This window comes from Passer domesticus, chromosome 13 (genome assembly GCF_036417665.1).
Source record: "Passer domesticus isolate bPasDom1 chromosome 13, bPasDom1.hap1, whole genome shotgun sequence".
In the NCBI taxonomy this organism is placed as follows: domain Eukaryota; kingdom Metazoa; phylum Chordata; class Aves; order Passeriformes; family Passeridae; genus Passer; species Passer domesticus.
In genome coordinates this window covers 3,230,188-3,248,814 of record NC_087486.1, presented here as the reverse complement: position 1 = coordinate 3,248,814, position 18,627 = coordinate 3,230,188, and the positions used below count along the sequence as shown (strand labels likewise).

At 62.8% G+C, this 18,627-nt stretch overlaps 1 protein-coding gene across 1 annotated transcript; it reads left to right on the top strand.

The window, feature by feature from the left end:
• Window positions 1–47: 47 nt before the first annotated feature.
• PDLIM7 (PDZ and LIM domain 7) lies at window positions 48–16,623 on the top strand. Its single transcript, XM_064388189.1, has 24 exons — window positions 48–154; window positions 1,408–1,514; window positions 4,763–4,914; window positions 5,223–5,253; window positions 5,949–6,121; window positions 6,708–6,772; window positions 7,385–7,639; window positions 7,951–7,987; window positions 8,573–8,611; window positions 8,716–8,870; window positions 9,207–9,243; window positions 9,883–9,921; window positions 10,039–10,193; window positions 10,541–10,577; window positions 11,032–11,070; window positions 11,200–11,386; window positions 12,470–12,785; window positions 13,127–13,163; window positions 13,980–14,038; window positions 14,123–14,357; window positions 14,435–14,615; window positions 14,759–14,879; window positions 15,349–15,464; window positions 15,733–16,623. Exons 2-24 carry the CDS (start codon window positions 1,410–1,412, stop codon window positions 15,817–15,819), a joined length of 2,658 nt encoding a protein of 885 aa, XP_064244259.1. The 5' UTR covers window positions 48–154; window positions 1,408–1,409; the 3' UTR covers window positions 15,820–16,623.
• The last annotated feature ends 2,004 nt before the right edge of the window (window positions 16,624–18,627 follow it).

Here is an 18,627-nt window from a genome sequence, read left to right as displayed (position 1 = left end):
CGCGGTGATTGGCCGAAGCCCCCGCTGGCTCCGCCCCCTCCCGATCCTATATATGGTGGGGCCGGGCCGGGCGGGGGCGGTGCCCGGGTTCGAGTCCCGCGTCGGCCCGCACCGCTCCGCTCCCGCCCGCTTGGCCGGGCCCCGCTGGCCGCGGGTGAGTGCGGGGAGCCGGGCCGTGCCGGGGGCTCCGTCCTCTGCCGCGGGGGATGGGGGCGTGAGGGGTGGAGGGCTGAGGCCTGTGGCATGGCTTAAGGGGAAGGTGGGTAGAGGGTCGGGCCCGTGCAGGGCAGAGCCGGCGTCCCCGACCCCTCGAGGGGGGCAGCGGTGTGGGATGGGGAGGGGTCCCGAGGCCCCCCGCGGGTCGGGTTGGGGCTTCCCAGCAATAAGCAGAGCTGCCCAGCCTGTGCACTCTGGGGACCCCCGGTGCAGCCGAGCCCGTCCCGCCGGGGAGGGGTGGGGGTGTCCGCCCGCTCCGGGCCGCCCCGTCCCGGCGCCTCGCCGGGGCTTGCGCGGCTGCCGGGCGCCGGGAATGCCTGACACGCAGCTCTTCCCCCGGCCCTCCCGAGCGGGGAGCGGGCTGGTGTCGTCTTACACGCCTTATATAGACCGCAGCGGCCCGGGGAGAGCGGGGGCACGCTGGCCCCCGGCCCTGCAGCCGGCCCGGGCGAGGCGCGGGGAGCCCCGCGGCCGGCCCTGTCCGCCCGCGGCAGGACGGGCCTGGGGCCGCTCGTGGGGGTCTGGCGGCTTCTTGCAGGTAAAAGGTGACGGGAGGCTGGTGCTGGCCCGTCTGTCCGGAGCCTTGGCCGGCTGACAGCTGTCAGGCAGGGGAGCGCCGGGATTCCCTGCTGCCGGAGCCCCGGAGATGGGCTCGCTCCCAGGGAGCATCTGCTCGGCCGGCTGCCGGAGCGCCAGCCCGGCTGCGCTGCCAGGCGCCTCGGGTGGCATCACGCAGCTCCCGTGCTGCTGCTGCTGCTAACTCATCCGGCAAAAATGCTTCTGGTTCCTATCGCTCCGTACCTGCTGTTGCTTCTCTGTGGTTTGAACAGCCTTGGCTCTCAGCAGCTCCCAGAAGTTCCTGGGGTGCTGGAAAGGAGAGCACATCCCAGGTTTGGGAAGAGAGTAGAGCCCACAGACACTCCGCTGTGGGTGGCAGCAGGGCTGTGCCTGGCTCCCTGGCACTAGTCAGTGTTAGCCTGGGCCCCTCAGCGCTGACGTTGCTGGAGGAGATGCTGATGGATTTGGGGTGCGTCTCTAACCACAGTGTAGGATGGCCAGGGTGGAGTTACAGCTGGAAACGTGACCTGCCTCCTGTCCTACCCTGCCAGGCACCGAGCCCTCTCCTCGCCTGCTCTCCCTGCATTGTTTCCACATACCCTAACACTGGGATCACACCCTTTTCCCTTGCAGAGATGGGCGACATGGAGTCCTACAAGGTGATGCTGAATGGGCCGGCACCCTGGGGCTTCAGGCTGCAGGGAGGGAAGGATTTCAGCATGCCGCTCTCCATCTCCAGGGTAAGAGAAACCAAGGCTGGTGACACCCATCCTTCCTCCTGCCTCTGTGGGAGGGAGGCCGCAGTGGCTGAGGCAGAGCCGTACGGGGGATGTGGATGAGCTGGGGCCCCGGGAATGCTGCATCCTGCCCTGCCTGGCTCCACGTAGCCTCCTTGGTCCCTTATCAGCTGCAGCCCAGCACGGGGGTGTTCCGGGCAGAGAGCTGCAGGCAGGAACGTGAAATTCTGCACAGCCTCTGCAGAGGGGGGCAGGGGAGGCCCCTTCCGGAGCGTTCCCACCACAGCGGGAGGGGATCTGCTCTCTGAGATGTGGGACTGGCTTCCTGGTCTGCACCCCAGCGCTGGGCTTGGCATCCCAGCACTGAGCCCTTCTGCTCTCCTTTCCACAGCACAGCTCCCAGCTCTGTGCCTGGGGTCACTCCTGAAATGGGCATGGAGAGGAGGCAGCTGCACTGCTGCCTGCACAGGGATGTGACTCCCTCCACAAAACTCTCCCATTTCTCCAGCGAGAGCCATTGTGCCACAGCTGGTTGTGCCCGTGGCCGCTGGTTTGAGCCTCTCCCGTTGCAATACTCCCGGGTTTGACCCTGGCTGTGTGCAGGTCCCCGTCCCTGGGCGGCTGCTGGCCACAGCTTTGGCCACGCCATTGCCTTATAAGCCTTGGAATGTGACTGCATCGCCTGTGCCGCTGGCGCCGGGGCAGCTGGCACGCAGGCTGCTTCTCCAAGGACAGCTTTGCTTGTGGCATGAAGTGCTGCGTGGGGACCTGCCCCTGGCACGAGCCGGGCACTGCACACCTGCCCCAGAGGGCACACATCTCCACAGCATCCCAGCGTGGAGCACGGGCCCTGAGGGCACCGTGTGAGGCTGGAGTGGCCTGTGTCGCTGCCCTGGGGCCTGCTGATCTCTGCTGAGCACGCAGAGACAGATTCAGCGAGTTTATTCTCTAAAAAATGTTTCTCTTGGCTGCGAGCCAGTTCTTAACAAAGGGTCTGGTTGGATGGAGGAGCCTCCCAGAGCCTGGGGCAGGGGCCTCGTGAAGCAGTGCTTGGTGAGGCTTGGGCAGTGCTGCCGTGTCCTGGACAGGGCAGGAGCAGCAGGGACATTCCCAGGGGATGCAGCCAGCTTTGGGGGCTCTCTGGTGAGGCTGGGCTGCATGGCAGAGCGGTGTGCTCTGGTGGGAAGGTGTGAGCCTGTGCTGCTCTGCACTCCAGAAGCATTCCCAGATCCAGAGCATGCTGCTGTCCGTGGCCACTGCTTCCCATGAGCTGGCCCTGTTGTAGCAAGCTGGAAGGAAGCATCCTGCCCCAGCTTTGTGGGCTGCAGTGGGGCCCTGCTCTGCAGGTCTGCAGGGGTGGGCAACACAGGACAATGCTGGTGTGTCCATTGGCTTGACTTTCAGCTGTGGCACTCCTGGGTGAGCCGTGAGGCTGTTTCAGCTCATGGCCCTCTGACATGTACCTCCTGTGGCATGGGGCACTGCTAGGGTGCTGACACCCTGGCTAGACAGGCTGCAAACCATGGTCCCTGTGATGGAGCTGGGATAAAGACTGCAGTCTGGATAGTTGGATATATGGCACATCCTGGCATCTGCCAGATGGGAAAGAGGAGAGACACTTGGGTGCTGCTGGTGGGAAGGCACTGAGGGAGGCTCTGTCCTGGAGGCCTCTGGACAGGGCAGTAGGTGAGCACCTCTCTGGATGTGGTGATGGAGGTGCAGAGAACAAAAGACTGGGTGGAGAGGGGAGGAAGGAAGCCCTGGTTAGCAGTCTGGGTGGGAAGCAGGAGGGCTGGCACTGCCATGGCTCCCGGCTGAGCTGGCACCTGTCAGAGGGGTTTCCTGCACGTTGGCATGGAGGGGCACGGGAAGTGCTGACCAGGCTGGGTGAGGCTTCGTGACGCAGCCTGACGTGCTCTCCCCTTCCTGGGCAGTCGTGTGAAAACCTCTCCCAACTCCTGCCTCCAAACCCACACAGCTGCCCTGTGCCTTCCCCTGCCCTCCAGGGCAGCAAGCTGGGGCTTGCAGCAGCATGGCCAGTAGCTGGGGGCATCACTGCTGCTGAGGGCACCCTCCTGTGCCAGGCTGGGGGAATGGGAGGGCAGCGTGGGGGTACCCATGTCCTGCTGGGAATAGCAGTGGGATGCAGGTGGAACTGGGCCACATCCAGTCCATGTGTGGTGTTTGGCCTTGCATGGAGGGCTGGTGTTGGCCTGGAGAAGGGATGTGTGGCTCTGGGGTGAGCTGGGTTCTGCAAGGAGGGGCCAGGACTCTGTGGCAGGGATTTTTCAGCCCTCTGACAGTGCTGGGAATCTGGCTCGCTCCTTTTATGTTCATGTCTAACAGGACTTGAGGAAATACTTGGTCTGGGTCCAAGCGCCTCGAGTTCTTCCATGCTGGAGGAGCAGGAATGGCTGCAGCCTGCCCACGTCTGTCTGTCTGTCTGTCTGTCAGTGCCTGGGAGCTGTGTGCAGTCCGGGCCCTGCTCTCCTCTGGCTGTGCATCCCTGGTGGGAGGGGAGGGCAGAGCAGCCTCCACTTCCCAGCATGGGGTTGACGTTCAACTGTGCCATGGAGCATCCCTGGCACCGTGGCAGGGAAGGGAGGCTTGTGGCTGTGCTCCCGGCTGTCCCAGCGGGGCCACATGGGTGGGGGCGGGTGTCTCCCTGCCCCGGCAGGGCTCCTGCTCCTCTGTGGGAATGAGGTAATGTCTGTGCCTGGTGGGAACGGGCCGGGAGCGCGGGCGGCTGGGGGGAGTGCCCAAGGGGTGCCTCCCCTGTCCTTCCCCGCCCCAGGCAAAGGGCTGGACATGCCTGTGGTTTGCAGTGAGACGTGGGCTGCCCTGACTCACTGTGCTCTCTTCCTGCTCCTGGACCACAAGGATGACCCCAGGGGGTGGCTGGGCTTCGAGGCTGAGGCAGCACTGCCTCTGTGTTTGGTGTCACGGCGATGAGGCCCTGGGGTGCTGGCAGGGTCCCCAGGCGTGCCAGAGGGCAAGGGCTGGGCAGTGCCCTGGAGAAGTGCTTTGCCTTCTGCTGCTGCCAAGGGGAAGAGGCTGCTCTGGGCTCATGCCCTGGGAAATGGGGAGTAATCTGGGGGTCCCTGCTTTCCCCTGGGTCAGGTCGGTGTGGTGTCCTGTGCTGGGCTGGGGATCCTGGGCCTTGGAAGGCCCCTGCCCTCACGAGGATGTCCCTCTGCTCCCACGTCACTGCTTGGCTGTTCCAGCTGTCCCTAACTCTGTCTGTCCTGCAGCTGACTCTGGGTGGGAAGGCAGCCCAGGCCGGCGTGGGAGTGGGTGACTGGGTGCTGTACATCGACGGGGAGAGCACCAGTGCCATGACACACATCGAGGCCCAGAACAGGATCCGTGCCTGCGGGGACAGGCTCTGCCTCACCTTGAGCAGGTAGGAATCGTGGGTCCCTCAAACATGGGGCTCTGGTATGACTGGAATGTATTCAGCGCCCTCTCCCCAGTGCCACCTCCTGGTATTACCATCTCCCAGCATCTCTGTTCCTTACTTAGAGCCTGGAAGTCCCTGGCTGTGTCCAAGGGCTCGGCTTGCCTGGTTAAGGCTTAACCTGACTGCAAGCCACAGGGCAGTGCCAGCTGGCCATGTTTCCCCTCGGCTGGGTGCTGCATCCCTGGGGTACCAGCATGCTGGTGGTGTCTGGACCAGCTCCAGTACCTGCCCATCTGTCTCCTCTCTTGCAGAGCCCAGAACCAGCTGGGGAAGCCGCAGAAGGTACGTGTGGCTCCTGGTGCCGCAGTGGCAGCTCAGCCTCATCTCAGGGGAAGGGAATCTCAGCGTAGTGAAACAAATGGACTTTGCTCTTGGGGCTTTTAGGGGGCTGGGGTGTGTTTGAAGGTCTAGAAAGCCCAGCTGGAGGAGCAGCTCTGACCTCTGGCACCATGGAGGGTCAGAGGGAGCGGGATCTGCGCAGTAGGTGCCTGGGCCCGGATCGTCTGTGCCCCTGCTGGTGCTGGGTGTGGGCAGGGATGCAGAGGGGCCAGCACAGGGGAGGAGGCTGGGCAGGTGCAGCACCATGTTTGCTAGTGCTGGGGAGTGCCCTGGCACAGGGAGGCAGGGCTGGGGCTGGTGACTGGTGGCTCCTGGGCAGCAGCCACCTGCATGTGTTCAGCTTTGTGCCGTGGGGCGGTTGCAGTCGGCGTGTGTGCATGCACCGCCCTGCCACGGGCAGCAGCGAGTGTCCGGGGCACCTACTAATCTCCAAGTGACCCTCAGGCTGGGTTTGTGACCTGCTGTCGCCGGGCCAGGTGCCCAGTGGAGCGAGTGCCAGCCTGGCAGAGCCTGGTCTCCAAGGTGCACGTGCTGTCCGGCTTTCCTCCCTGGCTGCCTGCTGCGCTGCCTGGCCCAGGGCTGCCCCTTGCATGCTGCTTGACGTGTGAGCCCGTGTCTGTGTGTTTTGTCTCGCTCAGGACTCACTCCCCTGCTCTGAACCCCTGAAATATAACTTCGCTCCCAGCACCGCCCTCAACAAAACAGCTCGGCCCTTCGGGGCCGGCTCACCTCCGAACCCACGGCCCGGGCTGGTGACGAAACCCGTGACCTACGCGCCCCTGGCGCCCGCCTGCACCCCCCAGCACAACGGGTATGTTGCTGTCCATCCTGCTCCCTGAGGATCGGGGGCAGCCTGCTGCCCGGCCCTGCTGCGCCTTGCATGCCAGGCACCCTGGGTGGGAGCGGGTGACAGTGCCCGTGCCGCAGCAACCGGCGGCTGGTGCTGAGGTGGCACAGCAGAACTGTCTCTGTGTCACACGGGGACACGCAGCCACGCTCGTGCTGGCCCCTTGCTCAGGGACGTGTCAGCCTGGGGGGGCTCCTGCCAGGCTTGGCACGGTGGCTGTGGCAGGACACTGGCTGGCATCTGCAGTGGCAGGGAAACGGTGGCTGGCTGTGACCACCGGCCGGTGCCTGCCTGGGCAAGTCCTGCTGTTCCCCTGGCTGCAGGAAGGGGCTGGGCAGAGTGATGGCCTCCAGCCCTGCCACTCTGTCCCCCGGCTCTGCTGCATGGGTGCAGCAGCTGCTGGTCCCTGCTCCTCCTGCCAGAGCTGCCATAGTGCCCAGGAACTGGGCAATGGGGCAGGATGTGGCATTGACTGCCCTGGGCATCCAGGCCTGTTCTGGGGGCTGAGGGAGCACAGTCTGGTCTGCTGGCATCTGCCCCTGTGTCCCAGTGTGCTCTCAGCCCTGGGTGAGCTGGGTGTGAGACTCAGGGATAGGGGGCTCATGCAGGCCATAGGTGAGCTCTGGAAACTTCTTGGGTGCTGTAGGTCTAATTTCACCTTCCTTTTTCTTTCTTTCTCTCCTCCCTTTCTCTTTCCCTCTCCCTACAGGTGCTGAGCCTTGACAAGTCAGTAAGCCTTTTACCTGCTCTCTCTATCCTCCCTGCATGCCTCTTCCCTGCCTGCCAGTGCCCTGTCCTTCAGGGCAGGGCCATCCTGGGGATGGGCAGCAGGCACTGCTCTGCCCATGTGGGTGGGTCACTCCTGGCACCAAGCTGTCCCCAGTGTGGAGGGGACAGCTGTCTGTCTCTGCCAGACGCTGGGGCCCTGGAGTGTCCTTGTGTGTGATCCATTCCCTGTTCCCCAAGATGTGGCTGTGCTGGGCAAGGGCTGATGGGCTGTGCTGGGCGCCGTGCCCATGGCCAGGTGGCACTGCCATAGATGGCTGTGGTGCAGCTTCCCTGATGGTGTTTTTTGACCTTGGCTTATTCTTGCTCTGTCCTTTCTCTTTCTGGCCCTTGGGGCCAGTTTCAAACTGCCAGGAATGGTGGTGGTCATTCCAGAGTCAGTTCTTCAGAGGCCCAGCCTTTGTGAGGGAGGAATTTGGGGTGGGGAATAAGACAAGGTGTGACGTCTCTGCTACTGGTGTGCTGTGATTCTGTGCTGGGAAAGGTGGGGGACAGCCCCGGGACATCTGTCAGATTTGACAGATGACTCTGTCACTCACAGGCAGCCCCCACAGCTGCTGGAGTCCCCCAACACCCCAGTGTGTGACCCAGTGAAGCTGCGGATGTTAGAGGACATTGATGACTCCAAGCCCCACAGCTGGACCTCCCAGTCCCGTTCCTTCCGCAAACTGTCGCGCCTGGTGGGCGCAGACGCCAGTGAGTTCCCAGGGGGCCTGGCACTGCCTGACTGCCCAGCTTTGCTGGGGAAACTGGAGCTGGATAAAGGCTTTGGTGCCTGGTGGAGTGTTGGTTTTGGCCCTATGGGGCAGTGAAGCCAGGCAGAGCTGCCTGGGGCTGTGTGGTGGTGCCGCTGGGCTGGGGCCGTGCCCCAGGGCTGTGTGTTGGGACAGGTGGGCAGTGGGAGGAGAGGGCCTTTTCCCTTTCCTGTTCCTTTTCCTTCCTGCTGTCTCTGGGCCTCAGTTGCCACAGACTGACTCCATCTCCCCTTTCTCTCCCGCTGTGCTCAGTGGAGGATGGTGAGGACGAGCTTGTTAAAAAGCCCAGGTAAGGGGAGCGTGTGCTGGAGCAGCAGCAGGAGCCACAAGGTGCCCACCCCAGGCTCAGCCCACACACCTGGTTCTCTCTTGCTGCTTGCAGTCACTCAGGGGAAGCTCTTTGCTCTGTTGCTGTTTTTTCTCTCCCTCTCCAAGAGTCGAGCTGTTGGTGGAGCTGCAGAGCTCGCCCTGTCCTCACCTCACAGTGGTCACTGCCAGAGCTCAGCCACTGCTCTGGCCATCACCTCGGGAGGGTCCTGCTGGGACACCCACCAGCCAGACAAGATGTCTGTGCTGGGTAGGACCTGCTGGGCACTGCTGGCACCAAGCTGGGGAGGCCAAGCTCTGCCATTGCTTCTTGAGGAAAAGGGATCTGGAGAAGGCTGGTGCACTGAGAACACCTTGCTGGGGGTATTGGGAGGTGCTAGGCAGCAGCTGGACAGCGTGCTGTGAGCCTGGTGTGGGCTGCAGGATGGCAGGGCAGAGCTGGGTGAGTGTCTCTGACTTCTCCTAGTTCTGGAGTGCATCTGTGAGGGATGGGCTGTGCCGTGGTCACATACTGAGTGCTGTGCTACCGTTCTTTTCAATATCACAGGGATGCCCATGGGTCCAGCTGGGGCACGGTGGAGCAGTGGTGAGTGCCAGGGTCTGGTGAGAGCACATTTGGCAGCACTGCCCTGTGCTGAAGCAGGGTCTGTGCTTGGTGCTGGCTGAGTTCCTGCTCTCTGTCACTCACAGGGAGCCCCCACAGCCTCTGGAGCCCCCCAGCACGCCCGGGTGTGACCCTGGGAAGTTGAGGATGTTAGAGGATGCTGAGGACTGGCAGCCCCGCACCGGGACCTCGCAGTCCCGCTCCTTCCGCAAGCTGGCCCAGCTGACGGGCACAGATGGCAGTGAGTTCCCACAGGCCTGGCACTGCCTGGGGATGTGGGACTGTTCTGGGGTAACCAGAAGTTGGGAGGAGCAGAAGGGTGATGTAGCACCCGGGAGTGTTGGTTTTGGCCCCGGTTAACTCCCTGAGGGCAGCTGAGCCAGTGAGGTCTGCCCGGGGCTGTGTGTGGGCTCGTGGTGCTGGTTTGGGGTTGTGCTCTGCCCTGTGGCCAGACAGGGCTGTGCAATGGGGCCAGGCGAGCGGAGAGGTTGGTTTCCTCCTTTCCCTTGCTGCTTTTCCTGGACCTTAGTTGCTGCAGACTGACTCCATCTCCCCCTTTCTCTCCTGCTGCACTCAGTGGAGGATGGTGAGGATGAATTTATTAAAAAGCCCAGGTAAGGGGAGCGTGTGCCAGGGCAACAGCAGGAGCCACAGTGTGCCCACCCTGGGCCCAGCCCACAAGGCTTGTTCTCTCTCACTGCTTGCAGTCACTCAGGGGAAGCTCTTTGCCCTGTTGCTGTTTCTTCTTTCCTCTCCTTTTCCTCCACCCTCTCTCCCATCCTTTCCTTTTTCCTAGAGCCAAGCTGTTGGCAGAGCCACAGGCTCACCCCACAGCAGGCACTGCCACTGCTCAGCCACTGCTCTGACAGTCACCTCAGGGGGGTCCTACCAGGCAGGCTGTGCCCAGATGAGGTGTCCTCATGCTGGATGTGCAGGCAGGACCTGCTTGGCACTGCTGGCACCAGGCTGGGCAGACCAAGATGCAGCACAGTGTGCTGGACACAGTGGGCAGGGGTGGCTGGTGGCACTGACAGCACCTTGCTGGGGGTGTCGGGAGTTGCAGGGCAGGGAACTAGACCAGAATTGGGGCACAATGTCATATGGGGCCAGGGAATGGCTGCAAGGCTGATCAGGAGTGAACGCTGTCAGCATTTCCACAAGGCTCGTGCGTCTCTGGGGCTGTGGATGTGTGTGGGGAGGGATGGGCTGGTCAAACACTGACTGCTGTGCCACCATTCTTTCTGATACCACAGGGATGCCCATGGGTCCAGCTGGGGCACGGGGCAACATCGGTGAGTGCCAGGGTCTGGCAGAGGTGTTGCCATGTGCCAGGGCATCTTTGGGGATGCTTCCCTGTTCAGAGCAGGGTGCAATCCTGGTGCTGAGCTCCTGCCCTCTGTCACTCGCAGGCAGCCCCCGCAGCCCCTGGAGCCCCCCAGTGACACTGTGTGTGACCCAGTGAAGCTGAAGATGTTAGCGGACATTGTCGACTCAAAGCCCCACACCTGGACCTCCCAGTCCCGGTCCTTCCGCAAGCTGGCCCGGATGGTGGGCGCCAGCAGCAGTGAGTTCCTGCAGGGCCTGGCACTGGCTGAGTGCCCAGCTGTGCCCAGCTTTGCTGGGGCAGCTGGTAAAGGCCGTGGTGTGTTGTTACAGCAGGGCGTTGGTTGTGGCCCCGTTGGTGCCCTCTGTGGCAGCTGAGCCAGCAGGAGCTGCCCAGGGCTGTGTGGGCTCCTGGTGGTGTGGCTGGGCTGGAGCTGTGCTCTGCCCCATGGCCAGGCAGGGCTGTGTGTTGGGTTAGGGGGACTGTGGGAGGAGAGGGCATTTTTCCTTCCCTTTCCTTCCTGCTGTCTTCCTGCCTCAGTTGCCACAGACTGACTCCATCTCCCCTTTCTCTCCTGGTGTCCTCAGTGGATGATGGTGAGGATGAGCCCGTTAAAAAGCCCAGGTAAGGGGCAGCAGTGGGAGCCACAAGGTGCCCCTGCCAGGCTCAGCCCCCATGGCCACTTCACCCTTGCTGCTTGCAGTCACTCTGGGGGTGTTCTTTGCACTGCTGGGGGTTCTCCCCTCCCTCTCTGTTCCCTCTCCCAGACTTGAGGTGTTTTCAGAGCTGCACAATGGGCGCTGCCAGCACTCAGGCACTGCTCTGACTGTCACTTCAGGAGGGTCCTGCCCCAAGTACCCACCTGGGTAGGGGTGGCTGGTGACAATCACAACACCTTGCTGGAGATGTTGGGAGGTACTGGGCAGCAACTGGTCTTGGTGCTTTGCATCATGTGGAGCAGCTGCAAGGCTGCTGATCAGTATTTCCATGTGGCTCGTGCCTCCATGGGGCTGTGGGTGCACATGGCAGGCATGGTCAAACGGTGACTGTTGTGCTGCTGTTTTTTCCGATGTCACAGGGAATCCCACGGGTCCAGCTGGGGCATAGTGGAGCAGCGGTGAGTGCCAGGGTCTGGCAGAGGTGTTGCCATGTGCCAGGGCACCTTTGGCAGCACTGCCCTGTGCTGCAGTGTTGGGCAGGGTCTGTGCTTTGTGCTGGCTGAGCTCCTGCCCTCTGTCACTCACAGGGAGCCCGTGGAGCCCCCCAGCACCCCCGGGTATGACCCCGGGAAGCTGCGACTGATGGAGGACGCTGAGGGCTGGCAGCCCCGCACCGGGACCTCGCAGTCCCGCTCCTTCCGCAGGCTGGCCCAGCTGACGGGCACAGATGAGAGTGAGTTCCCACAGGGCCTGGCACTGCCTGGGGACTGTTTGGCATAGCCAGAAGCTGGGAGAGGCAGTGGGGTGATGTGGCATCAGCAGTTTGATTTTGGGCCCAAGTCACTCCTTGACGGGGAGCTGCCTGGGGCTGTGTGTGGGCTCGTGGTGGTGCTGGTCTGGGGCAGCTCTGCCCCATGGCCAAGCAGGGCTGTGTGATGGGGCGAGGGGATGGTCGTGGGGAGGTTGGTTTTCCTCCTTTCCTTTCCTGCTTTTCCTGGGCATCAGTCACTGCAGACTGACGCCGTCTCCCTATTTCTCTCCTGCTGCACTCAGTGGAGGACGGTGAGGATGAGATTGTTAAAAAGCCCAGGTAAGGGGAGCATGTGCTGAGGCTGCATGTCCCAGGTGTCTGGGCACTGCTGGCTCTGAGCTGGGAATGCTGAGCTGCACCTTAGCCTTTTGGGCAAGAAGTGGAGGAGGCTGATGGCACTGGGAAAATGTGGCTGTGGAATGTTGGGAGGTGCTGGGTAACGCCTGCACCTGGGGCACATTGTCCTGTGGGCCTGGTGTGGCAGAGCTGGGTGAGTGCTCCTGGCTCCTTTCCTTCCCCTCAGCATCACTACTTCTTGTGACTCTGGGCAAACTCTTTGCCCTGTTGTGGATTCTTCTCTCCCTCTTTGTCCTCTCCCAGAGCTGAGGTGGTGGTGGAGCTGCAGAGCCCATCCTGTGCTCACCCCACAACAGGCACTGCCAGTGCTCAGTCACTGCTTTGACCTTCACCTTGAGGGGCTCCTGCCTGGACACCCACTGGCCAGTTTGTCCCCAGATGGGTATGCAGGCAAGACTCAGGGCACTGCTGGCACCAAGCTGGGGAGGTTAATATGCAGCACAATGAGTAGGGATGGCTGGTGACACAACACTTTGCTGGGCATTTTTGGAGTCACAGGGCAGGCACCGTACCTGGGGCACAATATCATGTGGGGTCAGGGAATGGCTGCAAGGCTGGTCAGGAGTGAATGCTGTTGGCATTTCCATGAGGTTCTTGTATCTCTGAGGTGGTGGGTGCCTATGGAAAGCATGGGCTGAGCCATGCATCAGGCACTGACTGCTGTGCCACCATTTTTTCTGATGCCACAGGGATGCCCACGGGTCCAGCTGGGGCACGGTGGAGCAGCGGTGAGTGCCAGGGTCTGGCAGAGGTGTTGCCATGTGCCAGGGCACCTTTTGGAGTGCTTCCCTGTTCCAGAGCAGGGTCTGTGCTTGGTGCTGGCTGAGCTCCTGCCCTCTGTCACTCACAGACAGCCCCCACAGCCTCTGGAGCCCCCCAGCACCCCCGGGTGCAACCCCGGGAAGCTGCGACTGATGGAGGATGCTGAGGACTGGCAGCCCCGCACCGGGACCTCGCAGTCCCGCTCCTTCCGCAGGCTGGCCCAGCTGACGGGCACAGATGAGAGTGAGTTCCCACAGGCCTGGCACTGCCAGGGGCTGCTGGACTCTCCCTGGACTGCCAGGGTCCGGCAGAATCTGGACTGGTGCTGGAGTGTTGGTTTTGGCCCCGTGTGATCCCTGTGGGGTGGCTGTGTCAGTGGGAGCTGGTGGGGCTGTGCGTGGTCTCGTGGTGGTGACACCGGTCTGGGGTCTTGATTTGCCCTCTGGCCGGGCAGGGCTTTGTTTGGGGCAGGGATTGGTGGGAGGAGAGGTTGGTTTTCCTCTTTTCCCTTTCCCCTCTTGTTGTGCCTGGGCCTCGGTCTGTGAGGACTGACTGTTTCCTCCTTTCTCTCCTGCTGCGCTCAGTGGAGGATCATGATGATGTGTTTGTTAGGAAGCCCAGGTAAGGGGAGTGTGTGGCAGCAGCAGCTGGGGGGCTGCACGTCCTGGGCAGAACCCCTTGGGCATTGCTGCCCCTCAGCTGGGAATGCTGAGCTGCGCCGTGGTGCCCCAGAAATGGTGGGTTGGGAGTGGCTGATGGCACTGGCCAAATCTCACTGGGTTGTTGTGATGTTTGGGCAGCATCTGGGCCTGGGGCACAGTGTCCTGCAAGCCTGGCATGGGGCTGTGGGGCAGCTGAGCTCGTGGATGTCACCAGCTTGTCAGGGTTGTTCCTTGTTCTGTGCAGCCAGGCAGGGGGGTGGACAGCACCCCATTTTTTGCCTTTACCTCTCTGTGACACCTTCTGCCATGGTGCCATGGCCCTTGGGTACCAGCTCTGCCCAGTTTTCTCTGACACAAAATTTGGTTTGTTGCCATCTCCTGCCTGCCCTGCCTGTTCCCAATGCTGCTGAGCTGGACCCTGAGGCTCCCTGCATCAGGGCACGTCCAGGTTGCCCTGCACCCTAGTGAGACTGGGGGTGATCATCACATATTAGGAGGCAGCCAAAGTCTGTGTGGTCCCTGGGGTCCCTGGAGAAGCCCAGAACCTTCCCTCCTGCCTCTCCCCAGACCACCACAGTGGGTACCAGACACCCTGGGGATGCTGTGTCTTGGCAGGACTGAAGGCCCTTGGCTCAGTACCTCATCACTAAACCAGTTACTGCTGGGCATGGGGGCTTGGCCAGCTCCCTCCTGCTTGTTGGGGTGGGGAGCCCTGCCTGCACCCCCTGGGCAGTGGGGTGAGCAGGGCAGGCTGGATTAACTGCTTGTTCTGTAGCCAGGTCTCCGTGCCGGACCCATCCCCAGGAGCAACGATGAAGACTGAGCCAGGACTGGGTGAGCAAAACATCTCTGGGCTTTTTGGGGAGGGGCTGCTGAGGGATCAGAAACACTCCCCTTAAGACCTGTGTGCGTGTGCAGCCCCCAGGACCCCCAGTGCCACCCCCAGCCCCACCAGCCGCCCGCCCTGGGCTGTGGACCCCTCGTTTGCCGAGCGCTACGCCCCGGACAAGACGAGCACGGTGGTGAGCAAGCACAGCCAGCCGGCCACGCCGACCCCCATGCAGAACCGCAGCTCCATCGTGCAGGCAGCCCAGCAGGCCCCCGAGGGGCCCGGCCGCACCCCGCTCTGCTACAAGTGCAACAAGGTCATCAGGTGAGCCCTGGCCACCACCGCTGCCACGCCGGCGTCCTGGGCCACGGCGTGGCTGACACAGCTCTGTCCTGCCACAGGGGACGGTACCTCGTGGCGCTGGGACATTATTACCACCCCGAGGAGTTCATCTGCTGCCAGTGCAGGAAGGTGCTGGATGAGGGTGGCTTCTTTGAGGAGAAGGGCTCCATCTTCTGCCCCAAGTGCTATGACACGCGCTACGCACCCAGCTGCGCCAAGTGCAAGAAGAAGATCACTGGGGTGAGTGTCCCTCAGCCTGCTGTCCTCCATCTCCTGTCCTTGTCCTCTGCTGTCAGTGCCTGGCTCTGTTCCTTCCCACCTTGGTCCATCTCAGGGGATTCTTTGTCCCTTCCTGCCCCTGGCTGACAGTGTCTCCCCTCCAGGAGGTGATGCATGCACTGAAGATGACCTGGCACGTGCAGTGCTTCACCTGCAATGCCTGCAAAACTCCCATCCGCAACCGAGCCTTCTACATGGAGGAGGGACAGCCCTACTGCGAGAGAGGTAGGACCCAGGGACCCCATGTGTCACCTCATGTGGCCCTGGGGTGCTGTTGGGACTCAGCAGCTGCTCACAGGGCTGGGGCCGTGAGCTGCCCTGCTCCAGAGGGCTCCCCCTGGGCTGTGGGGAGCACGGAGACCCCAATCCCACAGCCCTGAGCCCTCCGTTCTGGTTCTCCCTAGCTGCAGGGTAGTGCCATGCTCCTATGTTGCCATGGCAATGAGGGAGGATGTACATCAAAGCAAGTGCTGCACCCTGGGAGATGAGGTTCTCCTCCCCCTGGAGCCCTGTGGTGGCTGAGCCACCCCGCACCTTTCCCAGGTGTCCGGGGCATTATCTCACCTGGGTGGGGCTGGCATAGTTGTCCCCAGGCTGTGCCTGTGGGATCCCTGCTGAGCTGCAGCCCTGCTCCCCTGGGATGAGCAGCTGTAGTGCATGGAAGTGCTGACCTGGGCTCTGCCTTTCCCCACAGACTATGAGAAGATGTTTGGCACCAAGTGCCGCGGCTGTGACTTCAAGATCGATGCTGGGGACCGGTTCCTGGAGGCGCTGGGGTTCAGCTGGCACGACACTTGCTTTGTCTGTGCGGTGAGCACTGTGCCTCCCTCCCCGGCTGTTGCAGGGCCTGCGCCTCTCCCTGACAGTCCTGCTCTGGGTGGGGTACAGCAGCAGCTCAGGGGACCTGCTGCCACAAGATTTTTTCCCATTTGCCTCCGTTCTGGGAGACTGGGACTCTGCTCTGAACCTTCCTGTCCCTGGCCATGTGGAGGTGCCTGTGTGACACCAGTGCTGGGCTGTGGGGGACCCAGAGGCTGACTCAGCCCCCCAAGCTGACCACCTGCACTCTCCTCCCCAGATCTGCCAGACCAACCTGGAAGGGAAGACGTTCTACTCCAAGAAGGACAAGCCGCTGTGCAAGAGCCACGCTTTCTCCCATGTGTGAGGGGTGGGAATTCAGCTGTGCCCACACTTGCCCCTGGCCCTGCATGCTCCTCTCCCCCTGCCCCGCTGGCCCCAGGGAGCCAGGCTGGGCCCTTGGCCCTTTCCCTTGCTCCTGCCTCTTTCCTGGTAGCTCCTGGCTAAACTCCAGCCGGGTACAGTGCTGGGTCCAGAGCCTTTTATAGCTGAGTGGCTTCTTATATGCTTCTCAACTGGCCCTAGGAGCCCTGGGAATGGGATGCTGCATGGATCTCCTGCCCCTGAGGCACGCAGCATGGTGGGTACAGCCATGCTGAGGCTGGAATTGGAGAGGGTGTGCCACAGCTGGGCTGCTCCCTTGCTGCTGGGGCAGGGATACTCCTTACACATCCCTCCCTGAGTGGGTGAGGACCAGCTCCTGTCTCACTCTTCCCAGCCTTCCCTGCTGTGTGCTTGGGGCTGGAGACCCAGCCCTGGGGCCCTGCCCATGACAACCCCCCAGCCCCCCTCAAACTGCTGCGGTGCCTTCCTGCCCCGCTTGCATTCCGGGGCTGTCTGTCCCTCCTGCCCCCCACCCTGCTGGCCTCCCTGGGGCTGGCATCACCCCCAGCCCAGCGTGGCCCAGCTGAGGGCTGGCAGCGTGTGCTGGTGCCAGCCCAGCCAGGCGGCTGCTCCTGCAAGGCTTGGGCACAGCTTCCTACCAAAGAGCTCTCTGCCACTGCCATCCTGGGGCCACCGATGCCTCCCCCCAAGCCACACCCTCTGGTCGGGCTGTGCTGATGCAGCCACGGTGCTTTTAGTGCCTCTAATAAACACGTCTCTGCAAGTGCCGGCTGTCTCCAGGCCAGTGGTTTTGCCGAGTGAGGTGCGGCCGGCTGGGAAGGTCATGCTCTGCCCTCATCCCGCTCCCTCTGGGACCTGACTCAGCTCCTTCCAGCTTTCCAGGGAAAGTCTTCACCTCAGATTTCTCCTCCTCTGCCCGCCTCAACCCAGGCTTGACCCCTTGTGTCGACTGGGTCATCCCTGTTGTAGCAGGCAGGACCGCTAATGGAGGCAGTAATTAATCTGGGGGGCAAAATGCAGCAAGGGAAGATGGGGAAGGAGTCAGACCTTAGTGGGGTCCCTGTATACCTAGCAGTGTCCTCTGGTCATTGTGCCTGAGTACTGTAGAGGGGTTGAGGGGTCGTGGGGCATGCATGGGCCACGTGCACCAGCTCTGGGCGTTCTCCAGTGCGGAGCAGCCAAGCGTTCGCTCACACAACGCAGCTGCCGTCCCCAGGGACGGGCGTGAGCCCACACCAGCACCTCCAGCTGGAGCTGGCTCGAGGGCAGCGGGTGTGGGGAAGTGGGTGTTCTCCTCCCTCTCCACTCTGACAGCTGGAACGGTCATTAATAATTGCAGCTCTTGCCATGATGAGCAATTGTAAGGAAAATTGTCTTGCTCATCTGCTGGAAGGTTCTGCCGGGGGGCAGGAGCTGGCTGTGGGAAGCCAAATGCCTCCTGGCATCACCCAGATCTGGGCTGCGGTGCCACGTCTTCTCACTGCCAGTTCCAGGAGTGCAGAAGCACATCAAAGGTGGGGTGAGGAAGTCGAGGGATAAAGACAGACTGGGGCTGGGGCCGAGGCACATGACAGCAACAGGATGGTCACACTGAGAAGCAGCAGGACACGGGTGCAACAAGGGGCAGAAACAGCTGGTGCCTGCCTGGCAGGGCTGGCAGGAGCAGGGCAGAGTGCCCGTGTGTGAGTCCCAGCTGGGCAGCCAAGGTCAGAGGCAGCACAGGGGAAGGTGAGGTGGCTGTGGCCCCACGTGGGCAGCCCCAGAACCAACCGTAGCCTGGCAGGACAGCAACCCGTGAGTGGAGGGTGGGAAAGGGGCAGGGGTGGGCAGTGGTGCGGGACGGAGCCTGCTGGGGGAGCACGGTCTGGGAACAGGTTCTGCCAGGTCAGCCCCGGGGTGCCCAGCTGTGGAGCGGGGCCAGGGTGCTACAGCCAGCCTGGGGCGAGCCCGGCATCCCCCTGTGCCGCTGCAAGGTCTGTGCTCGTGGGGGCTTGGCTCTGGTTGGTTCCCTGTTGCCTCTGGGCTGTGCTGATGCTGCCTCTACCACCCAAGGTGCCTCTGCGCCTTGCCAAGGGCATCTCTTGCCCACCAGCCCTGCGCACCATGCGAGCAGCTTGTGCACAGGCAGCGGAAGGAGGGTCTCGGGTGGGCTGCGGAGGTGGAGCCTGGGGAGGGGCTGCAGCCTCGCTGCTCCGAGAACAAAGCCTGGCGGCGGTAGGCTCAGAGCTCCCACCACATCCCTGAGCAGGGTCCCACCACATCCACCCCCAAAGCCATCTGAGCCGCTCGTGGGGCGCCTGCCCCGGCCCCAGCCCCCGCGCTGGCCCCGGCAGCTGCTCCACAGCTGCTCCCAAACTCTCAGAGCCTCTTAGGGCGGCTCCGGCTCTGGCCTCGCTCGGAAGTGCTGGTGTAAGGAGGGCGTGGGGGGAGCGGGCGGCACGGCCAGGGCCCGCGACACCCTGTCCCGTGTCCCTCTGGGGTCACCCACGGGCTGCCTGGAGGGCTTGTCTTGGGACGGGCCACTCCACAACATCCCCAGCCTGCAGGAATCAGGCCCTGCGCACTCCCCATTGCTGCTCTGGCACAGAGACTCCTCCAGCGGTGCTGGTCCGGGCTGGGGGCAGCGCCGGGGGCAGGGAATCGCTGCCTGTGCTGGCAGGAGCATTAGGACCTGGCTGGGAGCCCCTGCAGAGCCCTGTGCGGGTCAGTGCAAACCAGCTGTGGGCTCTCACAGAGGCAAAACCCCCTGGAAAAGGCGCTTAGGGGCTCT